This window comes from Sminthopsis crassicaudata, chromosome 1 (genome assembly GCF_048593235.1).
Source record: "Sminthopsis crassicaudata isolate SCR6 chromosome 1, ASM4859323v1, whole genome shotgun sequence".
Lineage (NCBI taxonomy): Eukaryota > Metazoa > Chordata > Mammalia > Dasyuromorphia > Dasyuridae > Sminthopsis > Sminthopsis crassicaudata.
In genome coordinates, this window is record NC_133617.1 from 15,656,164 (window position 1) to 15,681,442 (window position 25,279).

The 25,279-nt window shown below is 54.6% G+C and overlaps 1 protein-coding gene across 4 annotated transcripts in view; it reads left to right on the plus strand.

Annotated features, from left to right (window-relative positions):
• The window catches only part of TTC28 (tetratricopeptide repeat domain 28), a 554,617-nt gene that overhangs the window by 493,114 nt on the left and 36,224 nt on the right, over positions 1-25,279 (plus strand). For all 4 annotated transcript variants that reach the window (XM_074295047.1, XM_074295055.1, XM_074295071.1 and 1 more), the window contains one exon: positions 25,133-25,273. In XM_074295047.1, the coding sequence (XP_074151148.1) occupies positions 25,133-25,273 (141 nt within the window). The remainder of the gene's footprint in view (positions 1-25,132; positions 25,274-25,279) is intronic.

Genomic DNA, 25,279 nt, shown 5'->3' on the forward strand with positions numbered 1-25,279 from the left:
CTCCACAGTGTAAAGAGTCTCATATGAACTGAGGAGGTTGAACTAGATGATCTTAGGTCTCTTCTCCCAGAGCTGATATTCTTTATTTTATATTTTAAGACTCCTGCCCTCTTTTTGTTTGTTTGTTTTTTATTCTATATTTTAAGACCTTTTTTTTTTTGTTTGTTTTCTATTTCTTTCCAGCTCTTAAATTCTCTTCTAAGGTTCTAAGGGCCCTCTTAGCTCTGACAGTGATAATCAGATGGTGAATTGTAATAGGGTCAGAAAAAAAGTAAGAAATGAGGGGCAGCTAGGTGGCGCAGTGGATAGAGCACCAGCTTTGAATTCAGGAGGACCCGAGTTCAAATGTGGTCTCAGACACTTAACACTTCCTAGCTGTGTGAGCCTGGGCAATCACTTAACCCCAGCCTAAAAAAAAAAAAAAAAAAAAGTAAGAAACGTATTCTGAATGAGGCTGTGTGTGTTCCGAGACAGCAAAGTGGCTAGCCCCTTCTTGTTTGGTCTGGGTATTTTCTGAAAACATCCCAGCCTGCTGTCTGGCTATCTTACAAGAAAAGTGATGATCATCCATCCACATGGCTGCCCCCTTTAGGTACACAAGACTAGGAGGAAGGAGGAAGAGTCAGTGATGATGATGGTCATTAGATAGAACTGCCTAGTGATGATCAAAGGGTTGTGTTTATGCCAAAGATTGTGCCATAGCGATGAAGGAGAAAAGGTTAAAGGTGAGCGGCGGCGGAGGAGTCACCGATATTTTTTCAAGAAGCCAATGGTTCAGTTCGTGAAAGGGTTTTAATGATCCACCACGCGCAGAGTGCTCTGCCTGAAGGCCAGGCTTCCCTCTCTGGGAATTTATAGCTGTGATGTTTAAAAAGTTCAAGAGAGATAATTTCTGGGGGATTTACCCATCTTATTAATAAAACTAACATGTATAATAAAAGTGGCGCTCTCAAATGCCAAAGGCGCCTCCGGGCCGTGAGCTCACCGTTTATATGCCCTTGGAAGGACAGATGCTCCTGAAGGTGGCAATCAACTCTGACTGGCTAACAATTGATGAGAGAATGGATGTTATAATAAAGGACTCGCTCTAATTGTACTTATTGTACAGGACTCGGATCACTCAGATCTCGGTCAAAGAGCCTTATCATCTTCCTGATTTATCACCTGTCTGACAAAAGGGAGAATCCACATTTTTGAAGACCTGTCTGAGTAAACATAATGAACAGGAATCCCATTAGCTTAAATTTAGAATTCAATCTTTAGCCTGGGTGAGTTTCTGAGAAAGATTTCTCACATGGGTCAATATCTGGGTGAGGAAATAAAAGAGGGGGGAAAATCGTGGTTCTGATTCAATTATTAGTTATTAAATATGAGAGAAATAATCATTTTTCTCAGAGCTACTGGGACAGGAAGGTCAGGGGAGACATGATACAGATACATAGATGTATATATTATGTATTTATATATGATTTATTCATATATATCCCTAGAAATCTAATACCAACTAAAACATGAGAGACCCATAAAAGAAATACAAATGTTTTTAAATAACGCAGCTTTAATGGGAAGTAGAATTATCATTAGGTTTTCTCTTTTGTAAAGAGAAGAAATACTCTGATACAGCAGAAATCAATCCCATCGGACCAAATGAGGAGAGAGATCTAATTTCAGCTATATCATCTCAGAACCAAAAAGAACCTCAAAGCGTTGGCTAGTCCAAGCTTTTGCTCAGTGTAGGAGTCCTCTTGAAAATGTCCCCAGGAAGCGTTCATTCAGTGACAGGGAACTCAGTTCCTAGCAAGGCGGCCCAACCTGCTGATCCACTGATGGACAAGCCCAAAGATACCCACCCAGCACATGGACACCACATCCACCCAGTCAGTGATGACATCAGCCCTATGGCTCCAGGGCCAGGCACCCCCACTAAGGCAGCCCAAAACAATCATTTCTCTCAAGAGTTTACCCTGTAAAGGGAGAGGCAGAATCTATATATAAATAAACATGGAGGCAGCCCTGGGGTGAGACCAGAGTCTCACTGCCCAGCCAGACAAACCACCCAACACACCGACGACCAGCTCTGGTCCGATCCAGACGGAGACAGCCCAAAGCTCTGGGAATGGCAGTGTTCCCGGGACATCTGCCCTGCTTTTAGCTGTGGCAAAGAACTGGAAACCAAGGGGATGTCCATCAAATGGGGCGTGACTGAACAAGCTGTTGTATGTGATTATGATGTGATATTATTGTGCTATAAGAAATGATGAGCAGGATACCTTTGGAAAGCCTGATAACTGATGTGAACTGATGCAAAGCAAAGTAAGCAGAACCCGGAGGAAACCGTACGCAGTAACAACAATATTGCAATGATGATCAACTGGGAAAAACTTAACTGCTCTGATCAAGATAACAATCCGAAACAATTCCAAAGGGCCCATGATGAAAAATGCTATCCACCTCTGGAGAGAGAACTGATGATCTCTGAGTGCAGACTGAGGCAGACATTTTACTTGTTTTATTTTTATTGTCTTAATTTGCTTGTGTTTCTTTTTCAACATGAGTAATATGGAAATATGGTCTGTATGTCCTTACTTGTATAATCAAAATCAAAGTGTCTTCTTATGAAAGAGGAAGAGTCAAGGAGGAGAAAGAATTTAGTACTCAAAAATTTTTTAATGATTTAAAAAATGCAATTGGAAAATATTTAATAAAATAAAACTTTTTAAATGTTTGAGTATAGTTTTATCATGAGTAATGATGATGAAAGTTAAGAAGATTCGTTGCAATCTATTTTTACAACTGCGCCCTAAGGAGCATTGGACTTTTCCATTTGACTGGCAACTGATGCTTCCTATATGTATTTTCTAGTTTGGCTAGTGAACTCTATATCCTACAAATTGAAGTTAAGGCAGTCTTAAAGTCTAGTCTAGGAAGTACACGACAGCAAAGGCAGAGAAACCAAAAAAGTATAGCGCGCGCACACACACACACACACACACACACACACACACAAGACTGAAACACCTAACATTTTAAGAGAATAACCCCAAATGGAAAGTCCAGAACATAAGCAAATAAAGCAACAGAGAGAATCCTAAAACCAAAGGGAAGAATCAACAGTAAATCCTCAAGGAAAATACAAAAGTCTGTTAAATATCACAAGACAAGGAAACAATGCCTGATGAAATACAGAATTATTTATACTTCTAGAAGAGCACAGAACAACAAGAAACTTCAAAATGGCTCAAAAAGAAAATGAAACCCAGAAAAGAAGAAATTAAGAATGATTCCAGGAGCAATTAATATAGAATTAAAATACTCAGCACATTATAAGAAACAGAATTTACAATAGATAGTCTCTATAAAGGTATGAAAGAGAGATGAACAGATCTGGAAAACAAAATTCCAAAGTGGAAGAAAATCTAGCAGAAGAGAAGCAAAAGAATAGGTATCCTATTAAAAGGATATACAAATCTATACAAGTCCAAGCAATATGCTTTGAAGACTGGATGCACAGAAGCAACTTAAAAGAGTTGGAGGGCTCTCCATGGAGAACATGACAGATTTTTTTAAGAACTTTTAACAGGAAAATACAGAAAAAAATATATATACAAAAACAAAGCAAGTCAAAATCTTAGCGGCAACCACTTTGTCAATCCGTTAGTCACCCAGCATTTCTTACATGTTGCGTGCCAAACACTGAATTAAGCATTAGAGAAACAGATAAAAAGCAAAACCAATCACTTCCTGCAAGAATTTACCCTGTAATGGGAGAGGCAGAATCTATACATAAATAAAAAATCCCAATAGATTGACACAAGGTAACCTTACATAGGAAGGTTCTAGTAACTGGGGAGAAGATTTCTGCAGCAGGGGGGATGTGAGATGATTCAGTATAAGGAGGCAAGGGAGGGGAGTTGGCTACAGGGAACAGCCAATTCAAAGATATTAAGTGGAGAGATGGAGAGGTACGTGCAAAGAGCCTAGAGATCAGTCTGGCTGTACTCCGTGGAGTACGTGGAGGGAAGGCCTGAACTATGGAAGGTTAGAGTGCCACGCAAATAACCCGAATGCAGAAACCCGTGTGACCGTGTCCCAAGCTGGTCCTCAGTGCCCTTTCCCAAATGCCTCATTTCTATGAGTAACGACATCGGAACCTCCTTCCTTTGGGCTCAGAACAGGATCGTTGTCTCTGCAAATCCAAAATCTACACATAGAGATAAATTGTGACTTTCATAGCTCATGACTTTCATAGCTCACACGGCATCAGATCTCACAGGCTTTCCTGGCCTTTACTACACTGTCATACTCATTATTCTCACCGGCCTTTCCATTCCAATGCACTCATCTCCCTGCTGGCAGATCCTTATTAATTATTTGGCAAGCACGCCACCTACTTATCTCCTTTCACATTTGTTTTAAAAAAAAGTTGAGTCCTAGGTTCTCTCCCTCATCCCCACCCACAATTAAGAAACCTCTTGTGAAGTTATGGAAAACATTTCCATGAACTTCAAGTTCTCTTTCTTTAACTAAGGCAAGTTTTCTTGACTTTTCTTGTGGCATAAACCCCTTTGGCACACCGGTGAATTCCGCAAACTCCTTCTCCAAATAATGTTTCTAAATACATAACAGCAAAATACATTGGATTACAAAGGAAGCCAAATACATTGAAATACGGTTATCAAAATATTTTGAAAAACAAGTTCATGAACCCCAGGTTAAGAATCCCTGATCCAAGTCATTGATAAAAATGTTACAAATAACTAGGCTATTCCACTGGAGACCTTCCAAGTTGATATCAAAAAATTAATGACTCCTCTTGGAGCCCAGCCATTTAACTAGTTCCCAAGTCCCCAGACTACGCTATCATGCAGCTCACATCTCTCTCTCTTATCCATAAGGATAGCATGAACGAATTTATCAAATGCTTTGCTAAGATCTAGTTAAACTCTATCTACGGCATTCCCCTGATCTACAAGCCGACTCTACAGGGACCCTGTCAAAAAAGAAAATGAGGTTAGTCTGCAGTGACCCGTTCTTAACAATGCCATCTTCTCTTTGCACTCTCCGGGGCCGTTTCTTCATGCTCACAACCCATTTTCAGATCAGTGCAAACCACGGTTTTTGTTTGGGTTTTTTTTCTTTTTCTTTTTGACCAGGAATTTTAAAAAGCCAAGTTCATTGGCTGGGGCTTGCAGACTTCATTCTCTTTTGCTTTTGGAAAATCAGGTCACCACCGTTTGCCCCTCTATCGTCCCGTGGCACTTCTCCAGTTCTCAGTCTTTTGAAGACCAGGGAGAGTGGCTCATTAATCACATCAGTGAGTTCTTTCAGGATCCCAGGAGATAGACTTAGCCTGGGGACGTGATTTCATCCAGAGTAGCTATGGGATCTTTCACTATCTCCCTGTTTATCTTGGGAAAGGCAGCAGGTGAGTCATATGTGGAATTAGAAGGTCCCTGACTGAATGTGATGTGTTAGCAGAGTTCAGGGATATAAAAGAGCAAAGCCATGGGCTTGCCGGGATGGCTCTGGGAGGAGGGAGACTTGACTTAGCCCTAACCTCTTGGCTCCACTTCAGGAAGCCAAGCTTAACAAGGGCTTTAAAAATGAGGCCTTCTTTTTGAATCACAGTTTCTCCATCAGAAATGTTCATTTTACTTTGAGTCGGGGGAGAAGGCAGCTCCTGTCCAGAGTGGGGGAGAGTAGGTGGGCATGGTCTTGTCCAAAATGAATCCCCCCGGTGCCATCCAGATAGATTTGTGCCAGAGCTGCTCTGCAGGAAGGGAACCTCTGCGATCCTGAAAGGAAGAGCATTCCCAGCCGATAGCGGCCCTGGCAGGGTGGGTGCAGAGGTCCTGCTCACACACTGCAAAAGTGCATCCTTTTCTCCTTTTGTGAACCTTTTTTTAGTTTATTTTTAATACACATTGTTTTATGAATTATGTTGGGAAAGTGTAGAGGGCCGGAACTCTGGAGAAGTCTACTTGAAACAAGGATACTTACAACTAGGTGTTAACTCAGTGGGATTGAGGAGATGATGGTTCTCCAGTTCACACATATCTAATATGGTATAATGACATAATCACTCTAGTTTGATATAATGATATAATCCCTCTAGTTGGCATATGCTCAGTGTGCCGTAATGATGTAATTGTAGTAGGGGATTTAAGGGCTGAGAGAAGTGGGGACACTTTCCTGAGCAAGAAGCCATGTTCATAAACGTGCACACACATGCACGTGCACACACACACATGCACACACACACACATGCACGCACACACACACACACGCACGCTCACACACACACACGCGCACGCGCACACTCTTTATCGAAACTCTGTACTCTGCAGGAGATCACTCCCACAGTCGCTTCCCTCAGTCTCCAATCTCTCCTTGTCTTTGATTCCTGCTGGCTAACACACCAAAGTCTCCTCCATCCTTACTAAGAAGATGCTGTCACTCGGACCCTTGCGTTCTGTTCGGCCTCTCCGTTTCCACCCGTAGACTCTGGACAAATCTACTTGCGCCTCTGCTTGCTCACAGTCACCTCCTATCTCATCACTCCTCTGAAGCCTCCCTCTCCCAAGTTACCAGGGGTCTGGGCTCCTAGACCCTGGGTCTTCTGCTCACAGAATTCTCTGGGTGCCCCTCTGCTCCTGGGGGGGTCGGTCCTCTTTTTTTTTCTCCCGCATTTGCCTCTCCTGGGCCCCGGTCTGGGGGTTCCCCCAGGCTCTCTCCAGCGCTCTCTTCCCTCTGTACCTTCTCTCTGTCAGTGAGCTCTTCAGCTCCCAAGGTTTAATGATCTTCTCTGTGGAGGTGACCCCCACAGCTCCACAGTGAGCCCTTCTCTGCTGAGAACCAAGCCGTGGTCACCTGTGGAACGGGAGCCTCCACTCCAGTGACCCGCCACCACGAAGGGGCAAAGCCACCTCCTCCTTTTCTCACCCAAAACCTTTGCCCTCAGTCAGAATTGCCTTTCCAGTCATCTCTGCACACACACCACCCAGACGGGCCGACCTTGTGATCCTCCTGTCTGATCCTCCATCTTCCACCCCCGCATCTTGTCTCCCATCCCTGGAATGCCCTCCCTCCTCTCATCTGCCTCTTGGAACCTTAGTTTCTTCCCAGCTTAGGACAGTACCTGGCAAGCATCCAACATTTATTAAGCACCTGCTGTGTTCTAGGTGAGTCCTGACTTCAAGGAGCTTACTGTCAGATGGAATCAGACCTACATTTTAGGAAAGTCACGGTAGTGGCTGAATAGAGAATAGATTTGAGGGATGAGGGGCTGCGCCAAAGCAGTGTCACAAGGCCAGGCCGAAGGTGACTAATTCATTCACATTCAGTCCCTTCCTGACTCCTCCCATGCCCACCAGATGCCAGGACCTGCCCCTGGGCATGACCTTGTATTTATTTGATACAGACTTCTTTGTGCCCAGTTGCCCCCCTCAGTAGAAGGTCCGTTCCTCCTGCTATGGCAGAACCTGACAAACACGGGGGGCTGATTGGTGATTTGATTGCTAATGATCACAAGGGCATGGTCTCATTGGCTGGAACCATCCCTTTTCATTTGTGAGGTGGGCTAGGAGTCGTCCTCCTGGGTGCTAAAAGACAGCAGGATGGCCGACATTTAAAGAGACAACTGCACACCGTGGCGATGAGGGGGGCCCCGCCTGTGTCCTCAGCCCAGGTACCAGAGCAGAGCTGGCCATTTGTGGCTTCCTCTCCTGATGGTGGAGATCCCTGACGCTGCTCTCTTGGGGAAGAACATACCAAAGGCGCGAGCCCGGCAGCAGCAGTCGCTCCTGGCGTCCTTAGGTGGGCGCTGGAAGACGTTCCCCGCTCACTCATCTCCATTATTTTTATTCTTGGACTTTCCTTGTCCATCCATGAAAAAAAGGCTCATGGGCCCAACAATGGCTTGAGTGCCAGGCTGTGCAGAAAGTTCTGAGAGACTGGGGAAAGTTCCATCTTGTCAGAGGGCACGGTCCTGAGGGCGCGGGTCCTGCTGTTACTGAGGGGCAGTCCAAGTCTCCTTGATGCCCTTGGGAACCTCGGAGCCCCTGGGGAAGCAGACGTTGCTGCCGGTGTTCCCGGCCGTGTGCCAGGAAGAAGCAGAGGCTCTGAGGGTGACTTGCCTGGTGCCCAAAGGGTTCTAGGCCGGTTCTCCCGATGCCGGGCCGGGCCCCGGCTTCCATTTTCCCGTGAGCAGGACTGCCCGAGGGCTTGCCCGAGCACCATCTCATTGGGTCTCCTCAGCGCTGAGCAGTGAGACGAGGCTCGTTCTCCCGCTTTCGAGACTTGGTGGGGGGTAGAAACATGAGCGAGCCGCGTTGTGCGCCCCTCCGCCCCCACCAGCGCCAGGGCTCGGGCCGGACGCTCAGTGTCGGACGGAGACTGCTCAGCCCGCTCCTTCGCGGCGTTTCTGCGGCTCCTTCAGGCTTGGCCCCGGCTCCCTCACTGGTGACATTCTAGGAGGCCCCCAAAGCCACCGGGCTCTACAGAGGAAAGTCCCAGGACCGGCTCCACACCCGCTTCTGTTCCTGACTCCTCAGGCTCAGCGAGTCAGCTCTGGGGCTGTGAACGAGGGGACTGGCCCCGGGCGGCTCTGGTCCCGCGGCCGGCTCTGGCCCCTGGGCTGCCCGTTCTTACAGCGGCCCCCTCGCCTTCCCTCCGGGGTTGGACCGGGCCGCCCCGGGAGTCACTGGGCCTGGCCCAGCCGCTGCTCCCCATGAACCTAGAAACAGACACTGAACGGGCGGCTCCGTGGGGCGGGCAGAAAAACCTGCCTGTGGGGCCCGAACGGCGCCCCCTGGCGAGTGCTCGGGCCTGGGTGGCCAGTGGTCCCCCATCACGCTAGGCGTAGAACATCTTTACGTCCCAGTGAGCACAGACACCTCTGGGGGCGGGGAGGCTCCCAGCCCCCACTGCGCATGGAGAGAGCCCCGGGCCAGGTTGCGCCCCCTCCCCCCATGCTGCTGCGCCCGGGTGTAGCTTGTGCCGCTCCTGGGCTCTGGGGGCCGGTCGGGGGCCGGGGCTTGAGGCTTCTTCCTCTCGGCTCCTGCCCCAACGGGGACCCCGGGGGCGGCGGGGCACGTGCCGAGCTGTGGGCAAGCGCCCCGGGAGGCCTTCGGGGATGGGCCGGGTAGGGCAGCGCTCCCAGCTTCCCCCTCCCAGGCCGCCCCGTTTTAGACTCCGGCTCCAAGGCCCAGAGCCGCCGCTGCTCAGTCTGATGGGGGGGGAGGCGCCCTGCCCTTCGAAGGGAAATCCAGGAGCTGGGGGCCGGAGGTGGGCCCCCGAGGGTCACCCCCGAGGAAGCCGAGCCCCGGGAGGGTCAGCAACGGCCGGGGTCGGGGAAAGCCGAGGGGGGGGGAAGGGGAATGGGTCTGCGACGGCCCCCCCCAGTCACCTCCGGGTTCCTGCGGGGCGGGCCAGTGCTCTGCGGACGTGGTTGCTCGGGAGCCCTGAGCGCCTTTCCTGGGTGCGCGCCCAGGTTTGGGGGGGCTCTTGTCCGGGTCCGGCGTCTCGCCTCGGAGGTCCGGGGCCGGCTTGGAGCTGGGGGTGAGCCGTGCGCCCCCTGGCGGCCCGCGCCGGAGCAGCGAGCAGAATGGCAGCCGGAGACGCCTGTTTCCCCACTTGGAAACTGAGGCTGGGGCAGCCCCGCTGGGCCCTGGGGGGGGGCCGGGCGGGGCTTTTCCTGTCCCCGCCGTTGTTGTTTTCCTTATTACTGTGATTTAGGCCGCTGTGAGGATGGGAGGATGTTCCCCACGAGCTAATCGCCATGGGGGGGCGGGGGCTCCACCTCTTGACAGGGTCTTTTCAGAGCCCGGCTGCCCCGCCCCCCCTCCCCCCCCCCCGCTGGCGCAGCTGCCGAAGGGGGGAGGGGAGCCAGAGCCGCTGGGGCCGGGCCACGTGGGCCCCGTCTGGGGGAGGGGAGGCCCCGCCTGCTCCGCACCAGCCAGAGGGGGGCCGCAGGCTCCGAGCCCCAAGCCGGCTTGGGCCGCCCCTTGTCCCTGGCCTGGGACCTTGGAGTGGGCAGGGGCCGCTGGGCCCCATCGGGACGCGGGGTTAACCGGGAGTGGAAGCCGGTAACTGGGGGCCGGGCAGGCCCTCTGAGAGCCCGCCTCGTGCTCCTGTGGTCAGGGGTGAGACGGGGGCTGCACCCCCCAGCGATGTGATGGGGGAGGGCCGTGTGGCGCGGTGGGCAGAGCTCCTGAGTCTGGGGCCTCTGCCGCCGCCTCTCACTTCTTACCTCAGGGGAAATGGCCCAGCTTTCTGAGTCTGCGAAATGGGTGTAAAAGTACTTCCCAGAGTTGTGATGAGGAAAGTGGCTTAAGCCTCAATGAGAGGGTCCTTCTTCTCCACCGAAGCTAGGGGGCATCCGGGCAGCCCCCACTCTCCCCCCCCCATACCGGGCTCTTCATTGTAAAAATAAGGGGGGTTGAATCCGCTGGCTGTCGAAGCCCCTTCTAGAAACTTTCCACCTTATCACCAGAACTCCAGGCGCCCTCTCCAGGTACTTCAGACACTTATTAGGCACCTGCTCCGCGCACTGGACTGGGGGGGGCAGCGCCCTTGGAAGAACACAATTGTTTAAAAATCCGAGATTTCTCCTTGGCCGCCTGCGCCCCAATTCTGGAAGCCGGCCCCTCCCCCCTCCGGCGCCCTCGGTTCAGTTCTTCCGGGTTCCCTTGCCCCGATTTAGCCGATTATAAATAAAGGCCCCTCCTCATTAAGGGGATCGCAGGGAATCCGAATCTGCATTTTCATTGTGATGGATTGTGGGTTTCTGAGTGTAATAACTCTGAGGGGGGCATCTCCCGCATCACGTGGAGCCCGGGCCGTGTGACTCCATTAAAGGCAGACGCCACGTGAGCCCCGCTGTAATGTTCTCATTATCCTAAACCCGCGTCTCTTTTTCATTTCTTAAAGGGGTCATTTGGCTGTTTAATGTCCGCGCCCTCGTTGGAAGCAAAAGCCTTCGGAGGCCGCGGGGCGGTCACGTGGGGGCCGCAAAAGGCTCCGGCCGCGGGCTCAGGACGGCGGGGCCTGTCACGGCTGCGCAAACCCGAAAATAATATATAAGGTGCATCCTGGTACCAAGTCTCCCCTGGCTCGCGGTCTCTTCCCTCGGAGCCTGCAGGAGGCCATTTTGGGGCGGGAGGTGGGGGTTCCAGAAGTCGGAGGGGGTCCGGGGTGCGGACGTGGGCCCTTGGGCCCCTTAGAAAACCGCTGCAGTGGAAGCTCGGCATTGGGAGCCGCTCACACATCCCGGCCCAGGCAGTTCCTGGGAGCTGAGGAGAGGGACTCGCGGCCCCCAAAGCCTCCGAGGGGCCCCAGGCCGGGACTTGGGGTGCAGGCGTCCTTCTCCTGCTGCCGGGGCACCCGGATCACCTGCTCGGTCTCCCAGGCCCAGGCTGGACCCTTTAGGGCCATTGCCGTGGGCGGCCCAGGAGGCCCCGGGCCGGGCCTGGCCTTCCGGCACCAATCGTGGGCAGCCCGCGCCCGTTTCTGAGCCTCAGTTTTCCTCTGGAAAGTGAAGAGGCCCCACTGGCCGGGCCGAGCCATTGTGAGGGTGGGGGTGACCCTCCGGCAGGCAACACCCTCTCAGAACCTTTGTAAAAGCCCAAAAGAAAGTAGGGAGGGCTCTGGGGGCGCAGAGTGGGCCCAAATCCAGTCATGGGAATTGTTTTCTGAAGTAAGCTCATCAAGCACCCGCCTGTGACCCCTAAGGGCAGAGCCAATTTTAAATTGTGGGGCTTTCTTATAACCCGAGGATGTGCCAACAGATTAGCGCCTGGCCTGGAGGGGGGCGGCTAGAGCTCTCCCCTTCCCTCCGCCCCTCCCCCCATCCCCACCTGCCCACTCTGTGGCTTTAAATTCCTGGGTCCTCATTTATATGAATTTATAAACACTGACTGTACAGAGTGAGGAGGCCGGCCTAGGCCGGCCCGAATACACTTAGATAAGCGTGTCTGTGGGTTTGTATTACGCACGTTTAAACACACACAAAGATGTACGGAGTGTAAAACGCCACACACAGGTGTGTACGTACAGACGGGGCATTCGCGAATATAAACGTGTGGGTGTATGTGGGTCTATACACATATGTGTACACCTGCACAAAGCTGTAGAGTGTAAAAATACTATATATATGTGTGTCTGTACATAAAGATTTTGAATATTTTAAGTATAAATGGGGATGTGTATATATGTATGTACATACACAAAGAAGTATGGAGTGTAAAACACTACATTTGGGCACGTGCATCTGTATTTCAGCACTTGCAAATATAAGTGTGTGTGTGTGTGTGTGTGTGTGTGTGTGTGCGTGCGCGCGCACAAGTATGCTGATGTATCTGTAGGACACGGGTGTGGCCCCCCACTGAGGGGAGGAGGAGAGCCAGGCAGGGAGAAGGGAAATCAGCCCCCTCCCCCCCACAAGGCGCCATTTCTTCTTTCAGAAGGCAGGAAGCCCCCTGTTCTCTGGAAATAAGGACTGTGCATGACAGCTTTCTCTCAGTTTCCAGCAGTTGCCCTCCCTCCCAGACTCCTTGGGGGAAGCCGTAGTGGGTCCCAGGGAGGAGGCAGAGCTCCGGCGACATCCCTGGGTTTCTTTTTCTTGACGAAGATTAAATGGCGGAGGGCGCTCAGGGAAAGGACGGAGGGCGGCGCCCTCAGAGCCCATAAATCTGGGGTGCGGCCCGGCCGGTGACTTTTGACAGGACACTTCTCCGGAGCAGCTCGAGAAAATGAGCCAAGAAATTGGATTGTGGAGACGCCGGGGCTGAAGGCAGCTGGGCGTGACTGACCCGTGGCACGGCGGGCAGGGGCGTCAAGGGTGGGGGAAGCCAGGAGGGACGGCCGAGCCCGCAGGGAGCCGGAAAGCGGGGCCAGAGGAGCCTGAGGTGGGCTCAGGTTAAGTTTAGGAAGAGTGAGGCTGGGGGGGCCGGGGATCGGATTCTGTTGAACCCAATAAAATGTGATTGTGCCCTGGGGGATAAGGGCCAGAACAAAAATCGGGGACCTGGAGATTTCTGCCAAGAGGGGGGCGAGGCAGGCCAGGAAATACCAAGGGGGGGTGTCAATTCCTTCACCCAGAGACCCCCAGCTGAGGGAGCTCCTGCCAAGCCCCCTCTGCCTCCTGAGTCTCGCTGAGAGACCGTGCCCACACCTGAGGGCCTGAGACCTGGGCCCCGGCCCCTGGGGGGCAGAGAGCACAGCGGGCGCCCTCCAGAGGCAGCAGGGTGGGTCTCCAGAGGCCTCGGGGTGAAACGTGAGGGCGGGGATGGCACCGGCAGAGCCAGAGAACGGAAATAAGGCGGGTTGTGGAATATGACAGAAATGGTGGAACGTTGGGGGGACAGCTTTAAAGGCCAGGCCAGGCGGGAAATAGGGAGCCACGGAAGACTGTTGAGTAGGAGCGTCCTGTTCGGAATCAGCAGCTTTGTGGACTGTGTATGGAAGAGGCAGCCGTAACCCAGGACTAAGGGGGGGAGCCAGAGAGAGCGTCATGGGGCAGGTGGGATCCGGGCGGGTGGCCGAGCACGCAGGCCCTCGGAGCCCATTGGGGTCAGGCCTAGAGGCTCAATTACAAGAATGAAACGGCCTCTGCTCTTACACCGAAGTCAAGGAAACTGACGTTGTAAGTGTATTTAGAAAAAAGAGAAAATATGAATGAAAATAAATCATTTGGGAGAAAGAGATCGTTCTGGCAGCTGGGGGGGGGGGGGCTCAGGAAAGATCCCATGCCAGAAGCTGGTTCTGGAAGGAAAAGGAGGATTATGGGAGGGAGGGCCATGGGGGGTGGTCAGGGATGGAGGGGGCAGGGGGAGGAGGCTCAGGTCAGATCCAAGCTCTGCCGCTCCCTAACCCCGAGACAGCGCGGCTGGGTGGTCGCCCTGGTCCCTCCCGGCTCCCTGGCTGGGACTGGCGGTGGGCGTGGAGGGAGAGGGAAGTGCAGGCGAGCTCCCAGCCTGTACAAGAGAGGCTGCTCCCGCCCTTAGCTGGCTCGGGGAAATGCCCAGGGTGAAGATTTAGCTTGAAGAGGCCGCGAAAGGCCGGCTCATTTTACAGATGAGGAAACCGAGGCAGGTGACGGGTGAGCAACTGGCCCTCTCACATCGCTAGGGAGAGCCCGAGCAGCATTCTAACCCAGTCGGTCCATGGAGCCGCAGCACCTCAGAACCGAGGCCGGGCCAGGGAAGGGACGGCTCGGGCACCGTGATGTCGAGGTGGGATTGGGAGTCCTCCCGGGAGTCTGTGATTTAGGAGGCTCTGGGGGAGCTGTCCGGGCCGCGGTGCTTAACCTGGGCCTGGGGAAGAAGGCCCTGAGCTCCATTATCTGCATGGAGATCCCAGGGTGCTTGAGGCACAAGGAAGGGCGCCCACGAAGGAGCCAGGGGACCCACCTTTCCTGGCCCGGCGGGTTGGGGAGCCGGAGGGGAGCAGCTCGAGCTCAGTCGCAGCCTCCTGGAGAAAGCCCGCCTTCCGTGAGGGAACAATAGGAACAGGGTGAAGAGGAAAGACTGAGAAGTTCTGGAGGAGGAAGTTGAAAGGAAAGAGGGGGAAAGCCCCCTGCTCCCCAAGGGAACAAATCTGGTGCTCCCGCACCAAGCCCCGGGTGCTCCCGCGCCAAGCCCCGGGGGCTCCCGCACCAAGCCCGGGTGCTCCCGCGCCAAGCCCCGGGGGCTCCCGCACCAAGCCCGGGTGCTCCCACGCCAAGTCCCGGGTGCTCCCGCGCCAAGCCCCGGGGGCTCCCACGCCAAGCCCGGGTGCTCCACCTCCTGAGGCTCTGCCACAGTGCATCGGGCTCGGTGTGGAGAGCTGCCAGAGAAGGAGAGTGCAGCCCTGGGAAATAGGGGGCCACTGTGAAGGTCTGAGTAGGGGAGGCCCGGGGGAAAAGCAGGGCTTGAGGGTGACTGGTCCAGCACCTGTGCCAGGCTTGGAGCCGAGAGGCCAGAGGCCAAAATGCCCCTTAGAAACCTCCTGCCGTATTCTGGGCACAAGGAATCCCAGGGTGAGATTCCTCAAAAGCCCCAACCCTCATTTGGAATTCTTATATTGGGCCAGTCGTCCCCCCCCCACTCCCCCCCAGTTAATAACGAGGAGTTCTGTGTCTATGTCCCGCCCTCCTCCACCCCCAGAGGAGCTAATGAGCAGAGAAAGTCTGGCTTTGACCCTGGGGGGTGGTGCAGCCCCCAGCTATCCCCGCTGTATCCGGGGCCCAGGACGAAAGCGCCTCACGCGGTCACTTGGCGCCGGAAGAGGGGTTCAGGCCCTTTTCCCAGAAGGCAGCCTTGCTCCAGGTCAGTGGCTACCGGGGAGAAGAGCGGGACCCGTGGGAGCTTCGCCCACTCTGATGGCACATGTGGTTACCACGCACCTACTGTGTGCCAGGCTCAGGCTTTTATCACCCTAGCCAGTGGGGCCACAAGCAGGTGCTCCGAATGCGCCAGCCTCGAACCCTCATCCCCTCTGGGCCAACATCATCCCCTCCAGTGCTCCCTGTTGGAGAAAGCTGCCTTTTGGGCCCCAGGAGCCGGGAGCCCCGTTTGCGGGAGGCACCTCCCTGCCCGGGAAGGGGGAAGGGGGATGAGAGGGAGACAAAGAGCCCTGGGGAATGCCGGGTCCCCAATGGGGGGCAGCCCTGGGGGGTTCTATATAGAATAAGTCACATGATGGCTCGAATTCGTTCACTTTAGCATGGAAGGACCCCGGCACTTCCTCCTTCCTGTGCTCCAGCCTGTCCTGGAGGAGAAAGCCAGAAAGGGGGGAGGCAGGGGGAGAGTGGAGGGAGCAGCAGTAATGGCTGCCGCTGTCTGCAAAGCTCCAGGGAGAAGATTTCAGGGACGTTGGGCAATGGGACGTAATTTATGGGGGGCCTTCTGAACTTCAGGTGAGAGGGACAATGGGGAGAAGCAGCAGCACAGCCTGCTGGGGAATGTGTCAGCGCTGACTGCAGAAGCCCCAGCCCACAATTCAACGAGACACACTGTCTCCAAGGAGCCAGTGAGATGGGGAGCGGAGATCTGGGGAGGAGGGGGAGAAGAGTGAGGGGGGAGGGGAAAGAAGAAAGAAAGGAAGAGAAATAAGGGAGGAAGAGGAAAGAGGAAAGAGGAAGGGGAAGAGAAAAAGTCGGTGTCCCACGGCACAAAATCCAGAGAGCTTCAGGGATTTGGGCAAGGCGCAAGGCCAAAAACTCCAGGCTGTCCGACTACAAGTCCTGGTGCTTCGGGGCTTCGTGTGATCCCCAGTGGTCCCTCATTTTGGGGTGCTCTGGGGCTTTGGGGGCCCACCCCTGACCTAATTCCATTCTGGGCTTTCCTGACCTCTTGGGCAGAGGCTGAGGAGCCCCTCCGGCCTCTTCTCTGTGACTCGGGGCTTGTCCCTGGGGCGGCCTCACTCACTAGCCTGGGACCCCAAGGATCCTTCAATTTCTCCCCAAATTTTCTCTTCTTGAAGCCGAACCTTCCCGGTTCCTTCAGATGCTTCTTTGGGGTCATCCCTGCATCCCAGGGGACACCCCAAAGTCCAGAGGCCACAGGGGAAGAGGCGCGGGACCCCCCTCCCGCATGCCCACGCCTCTCTGGATTACATCCCTTCAGCTCTCTCCCCGTTCTCTAGTTGTGACATCGATTATCGGGTCCCAAGCATCAATAAAACAAGAGGCTGGAGGCTTCCTCGCTCACAAGGACAAAATGACAGATTTATCTTGTCGCCAGAGAGAGAAGCTGCTTCCCTCATCACAAGCCGGGCCCTGCCTCCTCCTAAATTTAAAAGGAGGCAGGGATCGGTTCAGAACCGTCCCCAGCCTGGAAGCAGGGACAGTCCGTGCTGGGTCTGTCTCCAGGGCCCCTTTTCTAGATCTCAAAAACTTGTGCCTTTGGAAAGACCCCCCCCCCAAGGAAAAGCCGTTCGTTCTCCGGCCCAGCTTTCTCAGCTTCCTGGGACATTTGGAGAAGGAAGGTTTTTAAAGGACTGTTGGCCCTTGTCACGGACATCTGAGGCAAAAACCAGGCGGGCTGAGCAAAGAGCGGCAAGGCTGAATTTCCACCTGACCTGACCTTCCTGTGTCACCAGAGCCAGTAGGATTCGGCGGGAGACTCTGCCCGTCATTACGGAAGGACCCTTGGCTGGGGGATGAGGAGAGAGGGAGTTTCCTAAAACAGAGGCCCCCCTGAAGAGGCTCAACACACGACATGAGAAAGGACGGGAAGAGTCTCAAAAAGCATCCTCGAGTCTGGGGCGGAGGGACTGAAGTGTCTCCTGGGATTGGCTAGCCACAGTCAATCCCGGGGCCCCCTGGGCCTAAGACCTTCCTGGGGTTGTGGATGGAGGGAGGACCAGAGGGCCCATACAGCGCAGAATGAAGCTGACCGAGTTGAGGGAAGGCAGAGTGCGTGGGATTGGCCGCAGAGGGTTTCTTGGGAAATGGAATCCCAAATGGGTTGGTGAAGTCTGAGGAGGAGGAGGAGGAGGAGGAGGAGGAAGAAGAGCATGGCAGTTACACATTCCAGGTGGGAGGAGCAGAGGGAAAATGAGCAGCCCCACGAGCAAAACCTGCAACAAAACTCTGGTTGTCCAGCCATGTCCAACTCTTCGCGACCTTATTTTTGAAGTTTGTTTTTGTTTTTGACAAGGTACTGGAGTGGTCTGCCATTTTTCCCCAGGAAACTGAGACAAATAGGGTGAAATTACTTGTCCAGAGTCTCTCAACTAATTAGTGTCTGAGGCCAAATTTGAACTCGGGCCTGTCTCCAGGCTCGACACTCTTATCCACTGAGCTACATTGCTCTCCCAGAAAATTCTATTCCCAATTAAACTCTTTAGAAACCAGCTTCCCCTTCCTCTTCTGACATACCCTCCTCCCCTTTGTGCTGAATTCTAGGTGTGTTATTTCATGCCGGAAGGCAGCATTTGCATTGCGCTACCTGGTCACCTCAAACTTTATCTTCAAATACAGACAGCCATTTCTCTGGCTACATAAATCACTTTTAATTTCCGTTCTGAACCCCCAGCGACGGTATGAACTAATCCCCCAGATGGGCCTTGGAGATGGCCCAACTCTTGTCTGATAAAGGCTCATCCGTCACCTCATGAGCTCTCCAGGACGGCTCTCTGCTGCAGCTCGGCATTCATTTTCATTGTCTAGATGTTTATTAATGGAGATAAATCCCGGAAAGGAGGGAGCCCGGGCTGAGAGGAGAGCGGGGTGTTGGTCCTCCACCACAGGACCCTTGTGCCGGTGAATTAAGCCCGCCGAACGGGGCGGTGGTTGAAAGGCTCCGGGAAGATGGAACTCGGTGAGAAGGACCCTTTGAAGATTTGTAATTTTTAGCAGGATTGAAAACTGGAGCCCGGCTTAGAGCTTATTGATGATGGCTCCTGTGTGTGTGTAGACTCCTGGCAGGGAGAATAAATACAATCATTTGACTTCAGACTAACAGAAGGCAGGTTCTATAAATAACAGCTGCTAGATAAAAATATGGATTAGAGGTATGGAGAAGATATGGGGGGGGGGGGGTTCCGAGTATAATATACAGAAGCAAAGGATGAAATCCCATTACACAAAAATAGCAGCTTTTCCAAAGAGACGAGCGCGTGGACGACAAAGACTTGAGTTAGTGAAAAGAAACTATAATAACTTCTGGGCCGCGTCAAAGAGATGTAGATCTTGAGGCTCTGGGAAAATGAAAGAAATTCAAGAGTTCCAAACGGGAGACTTTCCATCACCAGTCACCGGAGTGGAGCCGACAAAGCCGTCTTCAGCCTTCCTTCCGCCATCAAAAGCCGCTGCAGAAGTGAGTCCGTAACCTCGGGCGCTCTGAGATACACAGGACAGATGTGGCTTAACGCGAGTCTCTTCTGGGGGTGTTTGTAGTTTAAGAATATAAGAACTTAAATACTGAAGGTGGTGACAGGAGACCTCTCTGACACCCGGGAAACTGGGCTAGAAAGCTGGCCGGCTGGGCCCTGCCTGGGACTGCTTTTGAAACAGCTCAGGCTCCTCTCTCAGAACCACAAATCTCATCTCTTCTACTAACAGTCGTTTTTTTTTTTTTTTTTTCCTTTGTCACCTCTTCTCTTCTTGAATCATTGAGGGCAGAGCCTGCATCCCTTTGTGTTTGTATTTGCAGCACCTAGCGCAGTGCCAGACATGGAGCGGGTGCTCCGTCAGGGTTTGGGGGATGGATCATCAAAAGCTAAGACAGTTCTATTCTTACTCCCCCATCACTGCTTGCAACTACCTAAGCGGGGAGTGGGGGTGGGGGGAGAATCCCTCAATTAAAATGCAGGCAGAGTATTCATGGGAATGGTCTCGGTGGGGTCTCCCCAGTGCCCCTGGTATCCGTGCTCGTGGGCCATCTGAAGGCCTCCCCAGTGCCATCAGCCTCCATACTTGTGGGCTATCTGAAGGCCTCCCCAGTGTCATCAGCCTCCACGTTTGTGGGCCATCTGAGGGCCTCCCCAGTGCCATCAGCCTCCACGTTTGTGGGCCATCTGAGGGCCTCCCCAGTGCCATCAGCCTCCATACTTGTGGGCTATCTGAAGGCCTCCCCAGTGCCATCAGCCTCCACATTTGTGGGCTATCTGAAGGCCTCCCCAGTGCCATCAGCCTCCATACTTGTGGGCTATCTGAAGGCCTCCCCAGTGTCATCAGCCTCCATACTTGTGGGCTATCTGAAGGCCTCCCCAGTGCCATCAGCCTCCATACTTGTGGGCTATCTGAAAGCCTCCCCAGTGCCATCAGCCTCCACGTTTGTGGGCTATCTGAAGGCCTCCCCAGTGCCATCAACCTCCATACTTGTGGGCTATCTGAAAGCCTCCCCAGTGCCATTAGCCTCCACGTTTGTGGGCTATCTGAAGGCCTCCCCAGTGCCATCAACCTCCATACTTGTGAGCTATCTGAAAGCCTCCCCAGTGCCATTAGCCTCCACATTTGTGGGCTATCTGAAGGCCTCCCCAGTGTCATCAGCCTCCATACTTGTGGGCTATCTGAAGGCCTCCCCAGTGCCATCAGCCTCCATACTTGTGGGCTATCTGAAGGCCTCCCCAGTGTCATCAGCCTCCATACTTGTGGGCTATCTGAAGGCCTCCCCAGTGCCATCAGCCTCCACATTTGTGGGCTATCTGAAGGCCTCCCCAGTGCCATCAGCCTCCATACTTGTGGGCTATCTGAAGGCCTCCCCAGTGTCATCAGCCTCCATACTTGTGGGCTATCTGAAGGCCTCCCCAGTGCCATCAGCCTCCATACTTGTGGGCTATCTGAAAGCCTCCCCAGTGCCATTAGCCTCCATACTTGTGGGCTATCTGAAGGCCTCCCCAGTGCCATCAGCCTCCACGTTTGTGGGCTATCTGAAGGCCTCCCCAGTGCCATCAACCTCCACGTTTGTGGGCTATCTGAAGGCCTCCCCAGTGCCATCAGCCTCCACGTTTGTGGGCTATCTGAAGGCCTCCCCAGTGCCATCAGCCTCCACGTTTGTGGGCTATCTGAAGGCCTCCCCAGTGCCATCAGCCTCCATACTTGTGGGCTATCTGAAGGCCTCCCCAGTGTCATCAGCCTCCATACTTGTGGGCTATCTGAAGGCCTCCCCAGTGCCATCAGCCTCCATACTTGTGGGCTATCTGAAAGCCTCCCCAGTGCCATCAGCCTCCACGTTTGTGGGCTATCTGAAGGCCTCCCCAGTGCCATCAACCTCCATACTTGTGGGCTATCTGAAAGCCTCCCCAGTGCCATTAGCCTCCACGTTTGTGGGCTATCTGAAGGCCTCCCCAGTGCCATCAACCTCCATACTTGTGGGCTATCTGAAAGCCTCCCCAGTGCCATTAGCCTCCACATTTGTGGGCTATCTGAAGGCCTCCCCAGTGCCATCAGCCTCCATACTTGTGGGCTATCTGAAGGCCTCCCCAGTGCCATCAGCCTCCATACTTGTGGGCTATCTGAAGGCCTCCCCAGTGCCCTCAGCCTCCACGTTTGTGGGCTATCTGAAGGCCTCCCCAGTGCCATCAGCCTCCACGTTTGTGGGCTATCTGAAGGCCTCCCCAGTGCCATCAGCCTCCACGTTTGTGGGCTATCTGAAGGCCTCCCCAGTGCCATCAGCCTCCACGTTTGTGGGCTATCTGAAGGCCTCCCCAGTGCCATCAGCCTCCACGTTTGTGGGCTATCTGAAGGCCTCCCCAGTGCCATCAGCCTCCACGTTTGTGGGCTATCTGAAGGCCTCCCCAATGCCATCAGCCTCCATGTTTGTGGGCTATTTTAAGGCCTCCCCAAATTGGGGTTCCTTCAGGTTCCACATCTGGCTCTCCCGCTTGGGGTCTGCATAAGTTCTTCTCTCTGGGCCCATTTCCTAACCTGCGCCTCTCAGGTTTGCATCAGCTCTAGATCCACAGTCTTATTACCCAAAGTTCTGGATCAGGAAAGTCAGGGAATCGTTATGCAGCCTCCTTCTGGGTGCTGGGGATAGAAAATGGCCCCTTTTGCAGGGCTGGCCCTGGGAGAGCTTCCATCTGCTCTTGGACTTGGGGAGACCCGGGTTCTGACGCTGGCTGCCTGGAGAGCTCAGTCACCCTCAGAGGAGGAAGGCCCTTTGCTCTGGGCCCATCTCACCGCCTGGGCCTTGAACTGACTACTCCTGATGGGACACGTGCTGTGAGGAAGTGCCTGATGAACGCTCCCTTCTCTCCATTTCCAATTTCTGTGAAGATACATTTTCTGGAAACGCCAGCCCGCTTGGATGTGGGGGGACCAGGCTGCTCAGCTGTGGGGGCGGGCTCTGACGCGTTGCCATGTTTGCTCTGAGGGCCCCAGCCCATGGTTCACACTCACTGAGGGGTTTTGGGCTCATCTCCCAGCAGCCGAACCTCTGTGAGGAGTGGAGATAGGGCCAGGAGAATGGAAAGGCAGAGGGGAGACCCAGGAGTGAGCGGGGTCAGATGGAGCGCCAGCATCGTGGCAGGCAGAGGCCTGGCCCCCCGCTAACGTTCCCTCGATTTCCGGCTCTCTTCATAGTTGTGGTTGGCACTCTGGAACGCCAGGTGGTCTGGGGGGAAGGGGCAAGCTTTCCGCACTCCTCACACAGAATATTCTGGGTGTCTGTTGTGGAAATGGCGCGTTAGCAAAAGCCGTCCCAAGCTTCCATGGGCTCAGACAAGCAGCCTTCCTCTGCATCTCCGGCCGTCATCCCGTGGGACTCAGCCCTTAGTGAACTGTGGGTGCTCCTTCCTAACAAGCCGCTCTCGTCCTTTGGAGTAAAGCCTTGACTTCAAAACAGTTTCAACAAAAGAACCAAAGGGACAATGAGAGGAGAGGACTGGGAGCCTGGGCCTTCCTTTCTGGGCCACGTTCCATGGCAGGGAAACACAAGCCGTGGCGTGGACTCCCACAAAGCTTGATTCAGGGGCTGCTTGTGGATCATTGAGTGGGGGCTGTGTCCCGGGTGGGTCCTTGGACTCCCATGGAGCTTGGTTCAGGGGCTGCTTGTGGATAACCTAGTGGGGGCTGTGTCCCGGGTGGGCCTTTGGACTCCCATGGAGCTTGGTTCAGGGGCTGCTTGTGGATAACCTAGTGGGGGCTGTGTCCCGGGTGGGCCCTTGGACTCCCATGGAGCTTGGTTCAGGGGCTGCTTGTGGATAACCTAGTGGGGGCTGCCTCCCCGCTGGTTCAAGGCCTACTTGTGGATGACCAAGTAGGCCCGCCTCCTGGGTGGGCCCAATGACATTATATGGAGGGCATTTGCGACCAACTGTAGCTCCTCTGGAGTCAGCACTAATTCTGGGCTTGACCCATTGGGCTTTTCTTTTGACTCCAATACCAACCTGTATAAAGTGCTGGTGCTGCCCGCTGCCCCAAGCTGTGTCAGAGCTGGGGACAAGATGAAGGAGCCCGGGGCCACACCCTGAGGGCACAGGTCAGAGCTGGGGATCCTCCACGTAGGAGACATGCAGCTGGCGGAGGGATGCAGAGTCCTGCCCTGAGGGACCCCGGAGGGCAGGCATCTGACCTGGACCACTGACCCCCTCTGATGTCCCTGGCCAGGGCTGCCCTCTCTCTGCCCAGACTCTTCCCCCGCCTCCGCTGGCACCCCCGTCTGCCCATCCTGAGAAGCCCTCAGAGACTGCTGCAAATATCCCTTCCATCACCTGGCCCTTTTTCCCTTTGGGTTTAGTGCTCAAGTGCCAAGAAACAGGAAGTAATCCCATTAGGAGTTAAAAGCGGGTGTGAAGGCAGCTGGGGAAGGTGATGGAGGAGAGAGCGAGCCCCAGCTCGTTCTTCTCCCCTTCATATCTTGCTGAGTGACAAGCAAAAATTTGCCAGAGCTGAGCCGCCGCCGGCCTGTGGAAGTCACCCGTCCCTGAGCCGAAGAGCAGGTCTGAGCCGTTGACGCCCCCCGAGGAGCCGAGAAGCCCCGTGGAGGGTCCCCTGCCTTTCCTGACCCCTTTACCAGGGACAGCGGGGCAGGGGCCTCCCACCCCAACTCCAGAGGGGACCAACTACGGCTAGAAATAGTCCCTTTGCAAACCCAGGTCACCCTTTTCTCTTCTATTCTATTCAAGCCCGGACCCACAGAGGGAAGTCTGGTAAGGGGCCAGGAGGAAAGACAGCATGAGGGGGTGCACAGAGCCCATCTCTGTGGGTAGCCTAGCAGCCGCATGACCTTGGGCATGTCAGAGGCCATCTCCCCCTGGAAAATGGAAGTTTAGGAACCTTTCCTAACTCCTGAGGTCACTGTGGGCAGAGAATAGAAACGTGAGCAAAAAAATAAAAACGGTCTTACAAGCCCAGCCCCAGGGAAGGGGCCCCTGCAGGATCAGCCCAGGCAGTGGGAAATTAGGCCGAGACCCCCATGAACCTTCCAGTGGGACTTGGGGGAAAGAGCCGCTTGGGGCAGCCAGCAGGACTCCAGTCCTCTGTTCCCTACCTCCGAACCCCCTCCCTTGGGCCTTCTGGAAGCTGAGGCCACAAAGAGCTTGGCCTCCTTGGAACCGTCCCGCCCGCTGAGGGCCGCCTGTGGGCTGCTGGGCCCTGGCACTCAGGTGCATCATGCAGGAAAACATTGGGGGAAAGCCGAGGTCCTGGGGACCCTGGAGTTTCGCCTGGAAGGCCTTCCCACAAATAGGGGTGAATGCCACCAATCTAGGGGAGCAGGAGCTGAACCTTCACAATTCTCAAATCCGGGACCTCTGGCAGGCTTGTGGGGTTCCCAGAAGCCCCGGGCCAGACAAGGCTCGGCCATTCAAGGTCTGGCCAGGCTCAGTTGGGAGCCACTGCTTCCCAGGCCGGCCCAGAGGCCTCCTGTCCTGCTGAGAGGTTTCCAAGCAAGGAAATGCCCACTTGGACAAATGATCCCTTCAGCACGGGCCTTCCTTCCTGGGACCTCCCTGGACTGTCCCACATTTACCATCTGCAGCCTAGGCCAAGCGAGCGGCTCCCTGTCCCCTCTGCCGGAGGCTGTCCCATGCCCCCTGAGCCTCTAACTTAGCTGGGGAAAGTGCGTCCCTTGGGCCTAGAGTCGGCTCCCTTTGTCGCCATCGGGTCAGCTGCCTGCCACAAGGGGAAGCCGCTAGCCCGGTGAGTGGGTTCCTTCCCAGCCCCAGTGTCGGGGCCCTTCATGGCAGGGAGCTGATTCCCAGCAGTCTCAGTCTCAGTCTCCCTTGGTGAGCTTGGGAGTCAGCACAGGGGAAGAGAAGGCTGGAGGGAAGCCTGGTGCTTGGCCAGGGCCGGGGCTGGGGAGCAGCCCCCTGGAGATGTCCCGTGAGGAAAGGCTTTGTGTCTGTGGAGAGCCACTCTCCGAGCCTCCGAGGCCTGAGGCCGGCTGAAGCGGACTCGCCTTTCTGCCTTCTGTCGTTCAGGGACCTTGGCAGGGTTGGACTTGGGGTTGGATCTCAGGGGTGCAAAACTCCCCTCCACTCTTGTACCCAGTCACACCGAGCCCTCGCCAGTGTAGACCCATCAAGGGTGCCTGGCTCTGGGCCACTGGTTGGCATAGGGTTTGGGCCGCTTCTCACGGGCTGTCCGGGGCACTGGGAAGGGAGGGACGGCGCAAAAGGTGGGTCCAGGAGGCTCTGGGGGAGACGGGCTGTGGCCTCCGGCTCCCTTCTGTGACGTCCGTCCTTCTCGCTGTCTTTCCTGCAGACCCTGTGCCAGCAGCGAGACAGAGAGCGAGGCTGGAGACATCATGGACCAGCAGTTTGAGGAGATGAGCAGCAAGCTCGCCTCCGTCACCGACCCGACAGGCTTCCTGAGGATGGTCAGCCGGAATCACCTCTTCAACCGGTGAGT